The sequence below is a fragment of the Artemia franciscana genome, chromosome 8, assembly GCF_032884065.1.
Source record: "Artemia franciscana chromosome 8, ASM3288406v1, whole genome shotgun sequence".
Taxonomy (NCBI): Eukaryota; Metazoa; Arthropoda; class Branchiopoda; order Anostraca; family Artemiidae; genus Artemia; species Artemia franciscana.
In genome coordinates this window covers 41,087,958-41,107,116 of record NC_088870.1, presented here as the reverse complement: position 1 = coordinate 41,107,116, position 19,159 = coordinate 41,087,958, and the positions used below count along the sequence as shown (strand labels likewise).

Here is a 19,159-nt window from a genome sequence, read left to right as displayed (position 1 = left end):
GATGTATAAAAAATGTGCTTCGTTGAGATAATAACGTCTATTAGAGATGCTCTTTCGTACAAAAAATAGCAAATTGTGCGGTAGCTGCCTATTAAAGGATGAACATTTACACAAATTTTATCAAAAACGGACAAATTTCACTTAAGAAATATATATTAGTAAAAAACAGTTTGTAAGTAAGAAAATGGTACAAAATATGGTTGTTTCCAAAACTATTGAATAAGACGTAAAAATTACTCTGCGTATCTGAATAATTTGACTTTATCTTGAGTTTAGTATGTAGTTTGGGAAAAGAAACCATTTATTCCCTTTTGTATTTTTAGATAAAGTACACAGACTTGACAGAGACATATCAAGGCTAGGTTATTTCAAAAGCCTTTTTAAGGTGAATAATAAGATTCAGGTTTAATTAAGTGTTGGGATCCTTATTTTTTTAGGGGGGCAATCATCCCTCCTAGATTTTGACACATTAATGTTTTTTGGTATTTTCTTTGAAAATAATCGAAAAAATTCTCACACACATCCCCCCTATATTTTGAAAACATTAAAAAAAATCTTTAAAAAAAAGAAAAGCGCTCCTCTTCCCTCTACACTTTTGTGAATTGGTGCCACTGATTACATGGAAAAAGAAATTGGACGACGTCTTTATAGCAGCCTATTCAAAAACTCCAAGCTCCAAAATTAGACCGTTTCAAATGTAAAGTGCATTAAACGTATTTTGCGCTGAGAGATTTGGAGTTTGGAATATTTGACCCTGTAGTGTGGTACTCTTGATATGCCCCGCGGTATACTTGATGTCCCTGATACAACTCGTTCTACAGGAGCAGGAAAACAACTAAGCTGTCGGCAAGACTGGTATTGAAGCAGGAAAACAACTGCATTGGCAACACTGATTAGAATACGTTTTTCTTCCTTTTTATGTGTCGGTCCCCATTGTCTCAGTTGAATTTATGGGTTTGGCATTGAAGTAATATTTGTGTCATATATAAAATTACTGTCATTGTTCTATCCGGAAGAAAGTCATGATGTTCTATGGTGGATAGAGTGCTGTCCTAATTCCGATGAACACAAAGTTTCTAGTCAATGATAATTACAATTGATGTAAATGGATTAGGGTTTTGTTTATTCATCTCTGCACATTGATGTTAATTGACCTCAACAAATGAACAGAAATTTCAAAAGACCATTCAAAGTTTGTTAGTTCTTATGAATGTTTTGATAGGAATCAGTTAAAGATGTGAAGCAAAAGGGATTCATTTTGAAAGGATCGTTATCAAGAGCCATTTCGAATATCGAAGATTTGTAATATTCACATCAGAGAAGTATGAGACAAAGGAGAAAAATCATTGCTAAAAATGGGAGAAAATTCCGACGTAACTACTTTGACGGTGAATCAGGCTAAGTTAAGACCTTTTAAGTTTGTTAGATCTTACGAGTATTTAAGTAGAAATTAATTGAAGATGTGAAGTTGAAGGAATTAATTTTGATATGGTTGTTATTACCAACAACTTCGTTGCTGTGAAGATGAGTTGCACAATTTTATATCCAGTATACTTGCCAACTCATTATAATGATGAAAAGAGTGACAGAAAGTTCAGCATGGCATGTAGCAAACTTGCTAAATCAATCTCAGGCATTCTCAGTTCTGGATGGAGCGTAATTCCTGACGAGGATCTGAACTGTAATTTTAACAATGAATCTAGCCCTCGAGCTCAGATAGTTCTGTCTTCTTGTAAGTCGTTTTTGTCTGGAGTATGTAGAAAATGATACCGACTTTACATACATTCACAACTCAGGGTCAACCTCTTGTCTGACTTTTTCCTGATTTCTATGCAAACCACCCCTCAAGCAATCATTAACCTTATGTTTCATATTGACATATCTGATTTTCCCTGGTTATGTATACATTCTAATTTTACGGTTATGTTCGTGCCCCCTGTAGAGAAAAAAAAGTGGTTTTATTTGTCTGAGTGGGATAAAACGGATGTTAGCTTGTTCCAGTCGTCCTGTGATGATATATTTGACAAGATGAAAGTGTCATTTCTGTTACTGCAAGAAACCCCGTCATTACCTTCGTCAGAGAATCAAGTTCCGCTGAATATGCATACAAGTGAGCTGATTCACGCAATGCAATGTGCAGAAAAAAGGGCTGTTCCAATCAGAAAGGTCTGGGTTGGACCGGGAGTCCCTGGTTGGTCCGAAAACACTGAGTTAGTAGCTGCTTGACATGCCCCTGGGCTCTTGTATTTCTTATCCATTTGCTTTCGGTGGTTCGCTGGATCATCTTCTTTTTTTTTTAATTCATTTATAATTACTTCGTTTGTAATTTGCTGAAAAAATAAAATAAATTTCATTCATAAATTTATGATAGTTTCAAAAAGCTAATCAAGTCTTAATTTCACCATTGCTAAAACTAAAGCTACTCATTAAAGTTTGTTAGACTAATGATATCGCTTCGATTGAACCTCAAAAGAGGTGTTGTCCACACCACATTACGAGCCTCATAATGGCCCACTTAAATGAACAATTCAGCAAGCTCCACAAATAAAACAGGAATAAACAGCATACATACATGCAACAATAATTCAACTAATTTCAGAAGAATATCACATTAGATGGGTTTACTTACTTTTTCTTACCACAGTTTTTCGTATCGAACCAATTTCGTAGAATACTGAACAGATTATTAAAGCCACTAATAACTAACAAAAGGAGCTCAGCCAAAGCATCTTACTGAGAAGCTTTTAATTAACTTTTAATCATCATATTCTATACTTTAATAGTTAGATTTAATAAATAGAATAATTTGATTTTACAGTTTTATGATTATAGTTAATAATTTAATTATTTTTTTTAATTAATAACCTTTTTATGTTTTAATAATTAGTTTTTATTTTAGTAATTAAAAGTTTGTAAACCTTTATTTACTAAGTTTCATACTAAGAAACTAAGAAACTTACTAAGAAATGCGAGTAATCTTTTAGATTTTTAATTCATATTTTTATGCTAGAAATTGCTGACAATTTTCATGGTCGAAAAAAAATCTATTTAGGGATATGGTAAGAGATCTTAATTTTTTTTTAGAGATATAATTGAGATATGGTAGACATGGGTATAGAAATATGTCCATGGTAAGAGGGGCATTCATCTTAAAAATTTCAGAGGTCACTGAGTTTTTATTCATCTTTTGCTGTGAACCTCCCAAAGTTTCACAGATTGTAAAATATCGAAACTAAAGCAAAATTAAAATGTAAAAACGTAAAATACATTACAAAGATTAATAAACGCTACTCTAATGTGTTGTATTTGTGAGTGGGCTTGGTTGAGCTTTGGATCTACTCCTTTCATAAAGTCTTATTTTTTTTTATTATTCCTCCTCCACCCCCATAAAAGGATCCTGCAATTTTTTTACAGTTAGCTTTTTGTGCTTTCTTTCAAAATTAGACAGATCCAGTGTTGCCGACGCGGTAAGATTGTACCTTTTTTGCATAATTTAAAGGTCCTGATGTATTGCGATACAATTTAAATTTTTTAATACAGTACAAATTTTTGGGTATATTTGGGTTTTATTTACCCCTTTCTAACTCGGATATATGTTCAAGCTCCAGCTTATCAAAAGTTTTCTTGTTGTTATGGCAAATTTTTCACCTGCTGTTTAGATGGTTCAAATTGATCTCTAGCGGTACATTTTTTGTCAGAAAACTGGTACAGTTTATTTCAAAGCGCTGAAAACGCTGTATAGTGCACGCATATGTATACTTAACTAGACAGTCCGCCTCATACCAACTCAAATTAACTAAGGTTTTTTAAAAGTCAAACATAGTATTTCCAAATCAGTATATAATGCATAAAATATGCTCCAAAGTATGTAGGATAGAATTAGAAAGCGATTGATTAGAACCTCTGGAACTTATTCTCCATTACACCATTAAAGAATAATTAAAAAACGTTGGTTTTCCTACATATTTTTTAAAGACGAATTGTAGTGATCCCTCCTCTTCTTTTCTTCAGGAGTCATGCTCTAAAATTGGAATAACAGTTAAAGAATATGAAAGACTTTTTGAATTATATAAGAGAAAGCAATGTTTTCCTGAAAGCGCAGGTAAATACCAAGAATTACTTCGTTTGGTTTGGGATTGGAGAAGGATAAACTCGTCTCTTAACAAGGTATTTACATATATTTTTTTTCTTGTTTATTTTTCCTCACAAAATGTATCAGGAGTGAATATAAAATGTATTTATAAGTACATAATATACGTGTAATATAAGCATAACCGGAAAATAAATTTAAGATAATCCAAAACATAGAAGGAATTTTTTGTATATAACATTTGGTTTCCTTTATATATTTTGCTTTTATTGCGTGCAATAATGACGGAAGGAGACTTCCCACTCTGTAAAATCTGAATGTTTGTAATATTTTTTTTTTATAAACCGTTTGTCCAAATTATTTTTTTTGAGAAAAGGATTTTGTTGATCACCTAATTAGCAAAATGCCAATTTTAAATTTATATCAGTGTATGAATAGAAAGCATTTATTTTTTCGGTAAAAATTTTATTCCTATTTTACATGTTTTATTATTTTCAAACACAAATTTAAACCAGGTTGTTTAGACTCGTCTTAGAATTGACCTCAGTGATTAAAAAATATTTTCTGCATACTTTGCTCTATATTTTTTGTGCCTTCTAAACACACCTTTAGACAAATTATTGAATTTTTTGAGAAATGTCAAAAAAGATAGAATTGTAGTAACGCAAAGAGGGGTGAATAGATATGTAATATAAATGGAATAAAAAAATAATGCTAAATTAAATATCAGAAATAAATGGAAAAGTTGTCTGAAATAAGGGATATATAAGGCAATTAAGAAAAAACAATGCTAATATGTACCTAAATACCTTATCTGTGAGTACTTAGAGAAAAAAGATAAATTATGATATTCTCTCAATCTGAAAATATAAATATTTTTTCTTTAACAAAGGTTATCGCTAAATTAGTTGGATCTTTCGAGCTTTTTCCTAAAAGCACGAGCCGTTTCTCCCACTCTCTCTTTTTATTTAACTGAATTTTAAAGTATCAGAAACCTGCTGTAGCCCAGTGGATTGATGCTCTGCTTGGCAATACGGAGCACCAGGGTTCGATCCCCGCTGCAGCAAGGTTGGGTGACAAGCTTGCTACTTGTCCCTGTAAAATAACGCACAGCTGACTGAAACGTCGAATCGACGCCTTTTGTGCCAGTAATGGCTCGGAAGAATCTTTATCCTTTTTTTAATCCTAAATTATCAGACTTTCATGTCGTCTAGACCCTTCTTCCATTGATACGATCAGCCCGACAATGTCCAGACTTTTCGGATTATCGCATCTATAGTACCTGTAATCCATATACAACCACTGGACGAGTGATAGTTTCAGAACCTTGTGTTCAAATGGTGCCAAGGGATTTCCTAGCCGATGATTTTGACGATGAAGCTATTAGTTTCAGAAGTGCTTTTGTTGCAAAACAAGGTAAATAATTTCGTTTTAAGATCTGTCTTTTTTCTAATTCGGCTCTTTTTTGCCATTAATTCAGTAAATGAAATCTACGAAACTTTATTTTGTAGTTGGTCAGCATGAACCTCAAAGTCTGTTTTTTAAAGATGCTTCTCCTTTTTTATTTTAATGTTTTGAGCTATTAAAGCCTAAGAGGCATACTTAGGGGGTGAAGTTTTTGGGCCAGCACCTCCTTCCACCTCCGAAATTTTTACAGTTTTCTCCTAAGAATTTCATATGTTTTTCATGTTATTTATATTTTTACTATTTTTCGAATTTGATCACTAAAACTCAACAAAATACTAGCCCTCTCCGGTATGAACTCATGTGCATGTATCTTATTGACAGGTAAATTCCAGGAGCAGATCAGGAGTTAAGGCTTCTAAAATATACAGGCCAATTAATTAAATTTTTGATGCGATTTTTTACACAGCATAGAAATGGAGGCGATGGATAAAATAGCTGAGGATCTGGAAGATGCGGCTAGACGGCATAATAGTAAAATATTATACTGGCATGTTAATAAATTGAAAGGGAGTAGCCGATCCGGACTAGTCCCAGTTAAAGATAGAAATGGGGCCACAATTAGTGATAAGGAAAAAGTTAAAGAAAGATGAGTGGAACATTTTGAGAATGTGCTAAACCAAGATACAGTTGCAGGAAAAGATATAGATGAAAATGAAAAAGTTTGTGATACCTTGGATGTGAAGGAAGATTTGTTTAGTGAGGAAGAATTAGCGACAGTACTAGAAGGATTAAAAAATAATAAGGCCCCAGGTGCTGATAGTATGATTAATGAGTTCCTTAAATATGGTGGCTCTGAGGTTAGGAATAAGCTACTGAAGATTATGAACATGATTTTTGAAAAAGGGGAAGTACCCAATGATTTTAGGAAAACCTTAATTAAACCACTGTATAAGAAAGGTGACAAGAGTGAATGTCGTAATTATCGAGGCATTAGTCTGGTCTCTGTAGGTAGCAAATTACTGAGTAATATGATACTTTTTAGACTGAGACATGCTGTAGACAAAGTTTTAAGAGAAGAACAATGCGGTTTTAGAAAAGGTAGAGGATGTGTCGACCATGTTTTCACTCTTAGGTTAATAATTGAGAAGTCCCTTCGTTGTCAAACACCTTTGGTCCTTAGTTTTATCGATTATGAGCAAGCTTTCGATTCTGTTGATAGAACAGCGTTAACAAAGGTCTTATCGTTATATGGTATACCAGAAAAATACATTAAAGTGATTTGCGCTATGTACGAGAATAATACTGCTGCGGTTAAGGTAGGAAATGAGGTTAGCAACTGGTTTTGTATTAAATCAGGAGTTAAGCAGGGTTGTGTTCTATCCCCCTTTATATGGATCATTTTGATGGACTTCGTCTTAAGGAGCACAGGAAAGGCAATTGGAGACCATGGAATCAAATGGGGAGGAAGAACGCTCCTGGACTTAGATTATGCTGATGATTTAAGCATATTAGATGAAAGTGTGAGCAAAATGAATGAATTTTTAGAGGTTTTACGAGTTCAGGGTGCTAAAATAGGCTTGAAAATTAATGTTAAGAAGACTAAGTCACTAAGGCTAGGAATAAGTGAAGATGAACAGGTGACCTTAGGTAACGAAAAGATTGATCAGGTTGGGAGCTTCAGTTACCTTGGTAGTATTATTAGTAAAGATGATGGGAGCAGTGAAGATGTTAAAAGTAGAATAGCTAAAGCTCAGGGTGTTTTTTCACAGTTAAAAAAAGTTTGGAAGAATAGAAAGATAAGCCTACAAACCAAGATTAGAATATTGGAAGCTACAGTGATGACAGTGGTCAAATATGGCTCTGAAGCATGGACACTCCGAAAAGCAGATGAAAATTTACTAGATGTTTTCCAGAGAAATTGCCTACGGATTGTTCTGGGTACCCGGCTGACTGACCGTATTTCAAACAGTAGGTTGTACGAAAAGTGTGGTTCAATCCCGCTTTCTGGGGCTATAATGAAAGAAAGGTTGAGATGGCTAGGCCACGTTCTACGGATGAAGGATGACAGATTACCGAAGATTGTCCTTTTTGGCCAACCGTCTGGGGCTACACGGAAAGCAGGTCGTCCTTGTCTGGGTTGGGAGGATGTCATAAATAAGGATTTAAAGGAAATGGGAACTTCCTGGGAGGGTGTAAAGAGGGAGGCTTTAAATAGATTAGGTTGGAGGAGGAGCGTGCGTAGCTGTGTTGGCCTCAGGCGGCTCGGTGCTGCAGTGAGTTATTAGTAGTAGTAGTAGTAGTATATAGAGCATGTTCACCAGAAATTTCTTTTAAACGAAACATATTTATTGCAAGTTAGTGTCACTAGTGTGAGATAAATCATCTTATAAATTTCATATTATAACGTTTATTATTGGCTATCTACTCTTTTCTATCTTTTTACATCGAGGCTAATTGACCTTTCTTTCAGCTTCTTATTCTTAGAACACCAGGATCCAAAAAAAAAATAAAGAGAGGAGATGTTCATGCTATGTTTTTCAGTGTCCCCGTAAAATTGCTGAACCAGTATGGAACCATCTGCTTTTACTCACTTTTACCTTTACTCACTTTTCACCACTTTCACTCACTATCTAGTGTTCAACCACTTTTCTATGATCACTTTTCTTTTGATTTCAACCAGTTTTCTATGAAGAAAATTTGGCGCTTTCATTACTTCACTTTTCTTGCTGTCTTTCAAAATAAGTGGTTGGGACAAGAAACTAAAATTGGGTAATTTATCTCACCAAAGAGTAGGGAAGACTGATAAATGAGCAAACTGAAATTCATCTCGGAGAAAATAAATATAACAATGCCATTTAGAGTTACCAATTAAATTCATAAAGCTAACTTATTTTCTTTATACTAATCTCTAAATGTGTTCTAATCTCTATTTAAGTTAGTTCCCTAAGTGTTTTATAATAGAAAAAACGAAAACAAAATAATCTACATACTTTTAAAACAATTCAAGATGGATCTGAATAAACATAGATCTTTAATTGAAGTCTAACTTCTAGGAACTAAAACTAAGACTTTTCCAAAATCACCTAGTCCTGTGGGATAGAGCTTTATTGCCAGTGGTGCTGGTAGTTTGAATTCATTTTGTACCCACGTTTAGGCACCTCTACTCTTTTCTCTTTGGCATATTCTTCATGTCTACCTTACTTTCCAATTTCTTCTCTTCCACACTCCTCAGTATCTTCCTCTTTTCTTCCATGCTCTTCCAGTTTTTCCCCTCCCTACCTGTTGGTTTCTTGTTCTTCTTCTACCTACTTCCATAGTTTTTCACTTTAGATCATTCTCCGAGTAAAAGTCTAAGCACTATCACAATTCTGGCTCACTGAATGAATAGACCTGAAATAAGAATGAACTCACAATTCTGGCTCACATGAAATAAATACATCCAATGATATAAGTATCTTATCCTTTTGGTTTATACCACATATGTAGGCATCTCACAAAGTTAAATGTTTCACAAGGAGCATGAACCTTAAGACAATGAAATGCCAAAGCATGGTGTTAGCATCAAAAGTTACTAGCACCGGACATTCGCCTAAGTAGTCACTAGAAGGAGAAATTAGGTCCAGAGACTAGGACTAGAAAGAGGACATTAGCCTTTAGAAATTTGTATGCTTGTCTCTGTGATTAGAATCCCTAGCTTGAAACAAAACAAATAGAAGATTCCTGTGAATCGTATTACTAATAATAAGACCCATGGTGCTTAGTTCCCTTTTGGTACGCTGGAAACTGGTATGAAAAAAGTATAAAACGGGGGAATTTTTATTGATTAAATAGGAATAAAACAAAACTAATGAGAGTACATCATGACTGAAAAGAAAGCTTAGAACTTACTTCTTATATTGAAAAATAATAAAAGCTCTTTGTTTACCAAGAAACTCATTAATTATAGACAAGATAAGTAAGATTCTATTGCAAAAGTCCATGGGTCATTGCAATACACGAAGCAAAAAAGGCCGAAAAACAAAACACAACTTCAAAGAATACAGAACAACACAGTAAAGTTAACATTTAACCGGTGACAACCATGGTAAATTTCAACGCCTACTTTATAATATTATCCCCTGTACACATCCTGTAGCCTATTTAACATCCCTGTACACATCTTTGCCGTCCAAAACCTAAACATATTCGGAGCAAAAAGCAACAAAAAGCAAAAAAGCTTTCGTGGTTTGAAGTTAAGAGGCTACATCAAATTTCCCCGTCAGAAAACAATATCCTTTGGCTATTATCTCTCTATTATACTAGTCTTATCTTTTTCTCTTTGAAAATTTCTTCATTTTTGGCTCTTCGTCTTCGTTCGCTTTCTCTCATCACCTTCGCTCTTTCCCGCTCACTTATTCACACATTCACTCTGTATATATTTTATTTTATGAACTATATTCTTTGGTAAATCAAAGTGTGTCAGCTGCATCATATAATCTATGGCTTAAATCGAATTGGGTCTAGTCTTGTTTGCATGGACACAGTATTTACAGTGTTAGTCAGATGGAATTTTAAATAGAATCTGCCTTGGTAATGCTCATTATTCCACGCCTAATATGCAGAACCAAAAGAGCTTTAAAGTGAAGAAGATTCTTCAAGAAATGTCTACGTATATATTGTTTTCAAAATATTTTATTAAGATTCTGTTTTTTTATTCATTTTGGGATTTCCATTTTTTTTTTGTATTTTTTTAGAAGTAGTAGTAAATGATAATATGGAACTAAATAAAAAGATATGTAAATTCTCTGGAGGAATTTACAAAGAAATAAATTCTCTGGAATATAAAATATGAACAACTAACAGTTTTTGTTATCCTCTCTGCCAGTATATGGACAAACCTGAGGGAGGGTCTTGATGTGTTGAGCTACCAGAAAAGGTTTTAGAGCCTAGGTATCATCACAATGGCTCAATAGAATTAAAATATACATTTTTATCATACTGCAATCTGAATAAACTAATTATGAGGGAACCCTGCTTACTGAAAAGAAGCTTTGTGGCTACGCCCTTCTCCTGCATTTCTTAATATTGCCTAACTTTTGTCCCACTCTTTTTTTTCTTTGTTTCTTATTGGTCAGCCTAACAGTTTGGAATGACTAACTTTGTACAGTTTTTCTCTGATGAGACTCCTAGGACCCTTTGGTTTCTTGGGGATTTCCTAAAAGTCCCGAGATCAAGAGAGAGAGAGAGGGAGGGAGGGAGGGACATAAGCTAATAACAATACCCACCGCTGAACTAAAATGGAAAAGCATGAGATAGGAATAGTATGTATTCTGCAGCGGTATTCTGAGACATGTTTTTATTCAGACAGTTAAGCATAAGTAGAAAAGTAAATTCTTGTTTTTGTTTACCGGTGCCTGGTTGCAAAGTCACAAAAGTATGTCTTTTAATCCTGTTGCTATTTTGGTAAATGATCAATTATAGTTGTAATAGTTCGGCTAAGAATTTTGGCTTCTGGATTTAATTAGAATTTCTGTCGGGAAATAGTTTGATTTCTCGCACAAGCAGAGCAAGTAATTTATAAGAAGAAGTTAATCATCTTCCAAAAGATTTTAAGTGAGTCAACTTATCTCTGACAAAAGCGTTTTTTTTCTAGGCATTTCTTGACGAATTCAAATCTAGCAAATTCCTTTCTAGACAAAAGTAAATTCTAGGCATTTCCTTTTTGAATATTTAGTCTCAGAGCTCTTTCTATTGCCCAACTTTGTTGAAATTATTAAAGTAAGTTAAACAAATCCTAATATATTTCCGAGAGCCACAAAGTATTTCATCATATCCTTGAATGTATAAAAGTTTTCTGGAAAGCCTTATTGACCTTAATAAACGACTTGTGAGTCACCTTGTTGGAGCTGGGTTATCGTATAAAATTGCCCTTAACTTTTCTTTTTTCAGGTCATGTTCTTGTTTCTGGAGACTATAGCCAATTGGAGCTTAGAATTTTGAGTCATTTTAGTGAGGATGAAAATTTACTACGCATATTTCATAGTAAAGGAGATGTATTTGAGCTCTTAGCTAGTAAATGGAAGCAAAAACCTGTTCATATGGTAAGTATTCTTTTTGTGTATATCGATGTATATCGATATATTCTTTTTGTTGTGTATCGAATCGATAGCCGAATGTGGATGCCTGGTGAGTGGTAGTGCTCCTAAAATGCTGTTGGTTTGGTATCGATTCGTGCTTTTTACAAATACGACAAATTCAGTTTTGTTGTTGTTCCCTCTCCCCGATATCAAGTTAGCAAAACTGACGACAATCATCGCTTAAATTAGATTCAGACCATGCTAAAAATTGAGTACCTGAGAAACAGCTGCATCCAACGCTACACTTCTGTTTGGAGTGATCTTCCTAACAAAGTATCCCATGAAATATCTCTGTGACAGAACTCTTTCGACAGAAGCTACAAAAGACACATATAATCTCGAATCGGAACAAGGTAAAGGGCCAGAGACAGAATCTCTTGAAGGAAAAAAATGTTCTGAAGTGAAATTTTAGCTGGACAAGTTATGTCGTTTTTTTTAATGATACAATACTATTTGACCATTTTATGCCATTCATAGTGGTATAGACAATGGGACCATGAACCTCATTGCCATAGTACTGTTGGATTTGTAATTATTACCTTTATCGTTTCTGTAAATTTTTTAATGACAAAAATAAAATTTCAACTGGACCAGTTATCACGCTACCTCATAAATGACAGGAGGTTACAAATAATCGTTTAGCACAATTTTTAATCGTGAAATTAAAAGGAATCAGGGGCACAGCCGGATTTTCATTTTTCATTCTTCAAATTCTTCATTTTAGTCATTTTAATTTTTTCGCAGGAGGCTGAACCTCATTTTAATTTTACCAATCATAAGCCATCCCTTTATAGGCAAATCACATCATAATTATAGAATTTAGAACGGTGAATAATAATAGAGTATTCATATTGTTCATAATGTAGGTTCCGCCCAAGGGAAATTAAAATAATTTCAGGTATTTTTAAAGGGCACCTCGAGAAGAACGCCGGATTTGAAATGCAGAATCAAGGATCGACTTTGATCCACCAGTCATACAGTTCCAATCCTTCTGCAATCTCGTTTAAACAAGATGCAGATTGGCTTATTGCTAATAACCTGTTGCGTGTGGTTTGAGGCTTTTTTGGGGGACTACTACGGTCCTATAATTATACAGAATGCAATTCCTTGTATGATTACAGTTCAAGCAGGGAGTATCAGAGGAAGGTATTCGTGAAGGTATTGGATCCAGCAGCGTTGGATCCATCTCAGACAAGTTAGAGCCATCTTTGGTGTCACTACTTTTAATAATTTTACTAATAAGTTTTTTAATGAGCTTTCTATTAAGCTTTTCAGCTCGGTCTGTTCACCGATAATGCTAGAAATAATTCTGCTGTTAAAATACTTCAGAAAGCAGAAATGACTCAGTAGCCCACATCACGTATTACTACCATCAGTACCAAATATTACAATCCCTTTGTATTATTTGATATTCATAACTTTTTATATCCAGGTCTCGTCTGAAGAAAGGCAGCAAGCTAAACAGATTTGCTATGGCATTATCTATGGACAAGGTGTGAGTTCTCTAGCTGATAAACTAAATGTGACTGAATCAGAAGCAAGTGATTTTATAGTGGAATTTAGAAAAGCCTATCCTAGTAAGTGTTTTCTTTTTCTATAACTTATGTCTGGTTTCAAAAATTGGCGAAAAGGTGTCTGGAGAAATTTGACACAAACTTCCTCTAAAAAAATGACAGAACGACTAGAGGCACTTTATATCACCTACCCCTTTCTAAAAAAAAAATATTTTTGAATATTTTTTCTAAAAAAAATTTTCAATATCTTTTCTAAAGAAACCTTCATAAATGGAGTTCTCCAGTCCTCCATTCCCACCTCCCTAATACATAGAGTAATACTTTCGTGAATTTCCTTTTGATTTCTTATATTTACTATATAACCCACCTATTTTTTGTGCGTATTTGGAACTCAAATACGGATTTTAGTTCGATAAAAATCGGTCATACGTTTCTTATACAGCACTTCAAGGGATATTCATCTCATCCTCACTAAGATTGATTCAAAGCCTCCGTTTTTTTCTTGGAAAAAATGAAAAACTGTGCCAAAAATGCATCTTCTGTGTTTAGTATCCTCCAGAAGAGTCCTCTGGTACCCCACTCTCTCCCTCTCCTAATACTGGCACCTTTGTGGATCTGCGGTTTCTCAATTCCTTATATTTAAAATTCACTCTTTGATAACGTTTGTACTTTTTTGTTTTATGTGTTTACTTAGATTAACTTCATTATACAACGTTTGTCAAAAATGTATTTTCAACACTAGGCTACTAAACAAAATTCCAGAAGTTGCTGATCAATTACTGTGATTGTTCATTTATTACTATAGTAAGGATTCAAATTATTCAGTTCGACAACTCTTCGTTACTACCATTTTATTTGAAATTTTGATCATGCACCCCCCTCCCCATTTGTTGAATTTATAGCAGAACGGTGGACATTTGTGTCTTGGTTAATCAGAAATTTTGCATAGGACTTGTAAAGAAAGAGATAAGATTTCTGAAACAAATTCGAATTCGCTTTCATTTCAGTGCAGTTCCTAACCGCACGTGTCTTTGTTCTGCACTTTCATTTTTGACATGTTCTGACTCTTGTTGTCGCTGTTTTTCTAACCATAAGTTCACTTTCGTTTGCAGTACGTTCTGTTACAATCTTGCAAGATGGTCCAGGTTGTTCATTGGTTGATTGTTCTGGTGGTTGGACAAAAACTTCTTTTTTTTTCTTAGAATCATTATTTATAACAAATATAAATTTGCTTTTTTTAGGTTTTCTTCTAGGTATATTTTTCATACTTAGAATTTTTGTAGGTGTATATTATCAATATTTGTATTTACTTTAATAAAGAAATGTAATATTGAAGTTTTACTCAGAGGAGACCGGGGTGGAAAAGGAAGAAGAGAAAGAAAGCGAAATAGGCAGCAAAGTGGAAAATTTTTTGTGCATATTCACAAAAATGTGTTGAAAAGTGTAGAAGATTCATTTTATAAGTCTTTATCTGTCGATTGGAATCGCTCTTGAATCAGTCGAGGTTTGTTGTCAATATAACCATAATCATAGCCATAGTTTTGCCACAGCCAACGTATGGTAAGTGTTTTGAGTTTAGTGTGATCACCATAGTACTTATTTAATGTATGCTGTATACTAATTTGTGCTTTCGTATTTAATGTATGTTTACTTCGGTATTTAATTTAATGTATACTTTGGTATGAATACTTTCGAGGGAATTTTATTTTGAATACAGTAATGCTGGTCTTCCGAAAATGTAAATGGTACACGATCTTTTTGGATTTAGTTTGTTTCCAACTTGAAGTTGAATTGTAAGTCAAATATTGTCCTTATGAATGTCGAGTATTTTTCTGATCTTCCTAAAGTTGTTCAGTCAACAATAAAACCTGACATTTCTTGCAGGCACTATCCTTTCCCCAAAAGATTGGGCACGTGACTTTTTTTGTGATTTTTTTTTTTTTTATAGGGGCCTTCGAATTTATCACAAACACTCTTGAACACTGTAAAAAAAGTGGCTTTGTAGAGACGATCCTGAGAAGACGAAGATATTTTCCGAACATTAAGTCTCAAGTTGTCAGTCAACGAAGTAAATATGCTATTTTAATTTAAAGTTACGAAAAGTAGTTATCTTTAAATCCTTGTTAGTCGGACTTTCTGACGCCAATTAAAGGTTTCCTGCTGACAAGTTTAGAATGGGGAGGATTTCTGGGCTTTAAAATATTTTTACTATCGTGCTTGCTATTTTTTTGAAGGGTTTGGTCCAGAACTTGATTCCGGTGAGGAGATTATGCGAAAGTGTCTTAATATCAATCCAAACAAGAAGATGAAGAAAAAAGGTGTTTAGATTCTTCAGTTCTTCATTCTGACTCGCAATCGACATATCAAAAAAACTCGGAAGCGACGTACATTTTTGCCTGATATTCTGTCTGATATTTTATTTAAAGCTGCTTTCCAGGCTTTCTTAGGATTTTCTAGAAAACTTGTTGAGAGGTCATAAAAATAATAACGTAAAAAGCATATATCTATTTTGAAGGTTCTGGTGCTTTTTCAGCTTCTAATCCGCTAAGTTCAAGATTCTAATTCGCTCAGTAACAGAACTCTAACCCTGCGTATGAAAAAGTAGTTTTGAACAATTATTGTTCTTAGTTACAAAGCTACATGAAAATGTAGCAAGTTGGTTGATTTTGTCAAAGATAAAATACAATTGGGATGTCTAAAAATGGTGTAGCCATCAGTAATCAATAGAGTCAGAAAGATAACCATTTGATGTGTCTAACTCAAAACTCATTTTATTATCAAGACTCGCTCTAATACAGGCAAGTCCAGTGGTTTGGCTAAATGCTACGATGGCTCAGTACCGCGGTACCAAAGCGACGCAAAGGTATTTTGTTACCGTTGTTGAGGAATTGAACAGGTAAAAATCTGTTTATTTGTCACCAAGTCCAACTTGGATCAACCCACTGGGCTTAGAAAACGTGACAGGGGTTGGTTTTGACACTCATTAACAGCATGTTGACAGCATCAAACGATTATCTGCGGTTGGATCCTCATGAAGTCAAACATGGCGCCGGTTATTGTGACACAATGATTCAAGGCCTTACAATGTGAAAGAAATACAATTATTTTTCTCTCTTCCTAGAAGTTTGTTTTTTTTTGAAAGCCCCTTCCCAACCCGTAATCCACACCTGTATAAGGTGAGAAAGAACCCCTCCTCATGTGCTGAGAGTCCCTCCCCAACCCGTAATCCACACCTATATAAGGTGAGAAAGAGGCTAAGGTTCCAATTATATTGTTCCAAGGCCATCCCCCTGAAAACTCTGAGATTTAAGCCCTTTCAAGTCCTTTGCTTATATCTTTCTCCCCCTCCTCCCTCCATTCCCAAACTTTCGCTGGGTGTACTTGTTATGGTTGCAGCGTTAGCTGCAATCTAGTTAATGATGAACTATGGCCCATAATAACCAACAAAAAAAAAGCGTGTCGGAAAACTGGCAAGTGAGAAAAAATTTCCATTTTGTAGCTGATTCTGGAGTGGCAACTAGTATCTTGATTAGTCTAAGTAGTAAAATGTTATTTTGAAAACAAGTTGATGGGATATTTTGAAAAATTCTGAAACCCCTAAAAAACTGTGTCGGATCGAAACAAAAGTAAACCATTAGAATTGCTAGAAGCCTACAGGTTCTACGTGATATCCTTGACTAGGATGAAGCAACCGCTGCAGCCACGACAGGTTGCTAAGATCCTTTAAATTTTAAAGGATGCAACGTAGAACGAAACAACGTAGCGTATCTTTCCACGTTTTAGAGATCGATATATTTCGATTAAATTATAGAATTCACACTTTTATAAGAAAAAGTCTATTTCTCTGTTTCCACTCCCGCCATATCTATTTATTACACAAATATTGTCAACCTCAATATTTCGGTGAGTGTCTATAATGGCTAGTCCTGTCAGTTTAGAGCTTTTTGTTAGTATTTCCTCTTCTATTCATCCTAAAATGCTCGAATAGAGACCAAAATCGTCAGAAAAATATGAACTCTAATGAAGATACATGTAGGTATTTGCTTTTTCTAAATACTCTTTAAAAAACAAATAATTATGTGTTTGTTGTTTTTGTATTTGATAGCTGTAGATTGGTGATTTAAATTCTCAGTATTTCAAGCTGTGGTAGATTTCTAATTAATTTTTTAATCTCGAGATTTTCATATGTTCAATTCAGATGTTTAAATCTCGATAAGTCTGTTGAGCACAAAAATAAAAATCTGAAATTTGACTCTGATTTAGCATTAAATAAGAGAACTGTCCTGTAAAAACTTTGAATAGAATGTATCAAAATAAGTATAAAAATCCTCAGCGGTATATATAGCAGTTTGGACAATTTTTTGGACAAATATATGCAACCCCTATACAAAAACATAACTATATTTTGTGACTGGTTAGTATTAAAAAGGTGAGATATTCTGAAGTAAATTGTAGTTACATTCCGTTTCCGTGGTTAACTCAAGTTGTGTGAAGTCCCACCTTTTATCAGTATTTTATTAGTAAATATTTGACAAAAAATCGATGCCATTCTACTGATTCAATCTGAGAATTCGGAGCCATCTATACCAGCTAGATAAAAAAAAAAAATAAACACATAAATATTTGCCTTCTTTTATAAGCAATTTTTCGAAAATTTATTTTTCTTAAATTTCGAATTATATACTTAGTTTTGTGTATATACTTATACGAACTTTTAATCTAGAGAATTTGGCCTTTATTTTAATGTTTTAGGATGAACAGAGGAGGTGATATGTCATAAAGCAAAGCTTTAATTAGATGAAAATAGGCAGTAAAGTGGCAACCAATTCCTCGTTAGAATTCAAAACCTAAATTAATAATTTTTGCACTTCTCATACATTTACTTTCTATTATAGAAATCACTTAAAAACAACAATGTTTTAAAAACCACCCCGCTTCGCAAAAAAAGCAAACCTAAAAAACCGAAACTGACAGCCAAAAAAAAGTAATGATATGAATTTCTTTGCCTCGGGGCCATAGCAAGACTCGAAAATAAACTTTTGACAGTAAAAAGAAGTAAATATTTTGCTATTCAGCCCTGTTGTGAGAGCACAATCCTGAAATATCATTTCGACAGCCTAACGAAGTTAGGATTTTAAATTGCCCCTTCTTGTAATCAAATAGGAAGATTTTCGCCTCCCAGTTGGATTTTGTTTTAATACGGACAGATTCCCTTGATAAACCGAAATTTAATTAAATACTTTTTGGTGGTATACGACATTAGTAAAATTTAACAGAGACCGTGAACTTTGAACTTTTTTCTAGCAAGTACCAGTGCTAATCCTGGCTTAGGCAACCTGGTTTTAGTTGAAGATATAGCTTCCAATTCAAGGTCGATGTCTCGTTTTTGTTCCTTAGCCTAGAATGTCCCATCCTTGTAATGAATGCAACAGAAAATATGGAACTGGGTTATTCCAGTGTTCTAAGTGCAATGCATGGTTGCACGAGCTTGTGCTGGCATCGCAAAAAGTACTTGCCTAAAAAACCCTAAATGGTTATCCGTACAGTGCCGATCAACAATGGTCGTAAATGACGAGATTAACACCGTCGATAACCAGCCTGAAGTGATCCAACCACTCGAGGCTAAAAAATCCCACCTTATTTCTATTGAAGAAAATTCAACTAATTCCAATGATAATCGACTGGAAGTGATCGTTCCAATTGGTATTGTTACTTCCCCCATCTGTACCTTGTGTTTCAAATAATGATAAAAATTGTTCCCCTGGATTGATTGATTCTGCAAAAATTACCACCTACCATCAGTCCCAAATTACCTCACAAGTTTCTTGCTCCAGTAAAGATGAATTGACGTGCAATGCAAAAACGGCTAGTATGTTTGAGCCCCATACCTGTGAAGATTGCCTGAAAAAAGATGCAGAAATTGTCAATCTCAAGAAACGGATTATTAATCTCGAATTTCTTTATGATAGCTTGTCTGATTTTTACGAGTGCCAGAATAGTGATCCCTTCAAGGACAAAGAAATCAAATTGTT

General features: G+C 34.3%; 1 protein-coding gene across 1 annotated transcript in view; it reads left to right on the top strand.

Moving 5' to 3' along the window:
• LOC136030439 (DNA polymerase theta-like) overlaps positions 1–19,159 on the top strand; it is a gene marked incomplete in the record, with an annotated part of 266,307 nt that overhangs the window by 236,848 nt on the left and 10,300 nt on the right. The window contains 5 exon segments of the mRNA XM_065709422.1: positions 4,012–4,167; positions 5,305–5,506; positions 11,426–11,577; positions 13,046–13,190; positions 15,076–15,195. Of these exon segments, the coding sequence (XP_065565494.1) occupies positions 4,012–4,167; positions 5,305–5,506; positions 11,426–11,577; positions 13,046–13,190; positions 15,076–15,195 (775 nt within the window).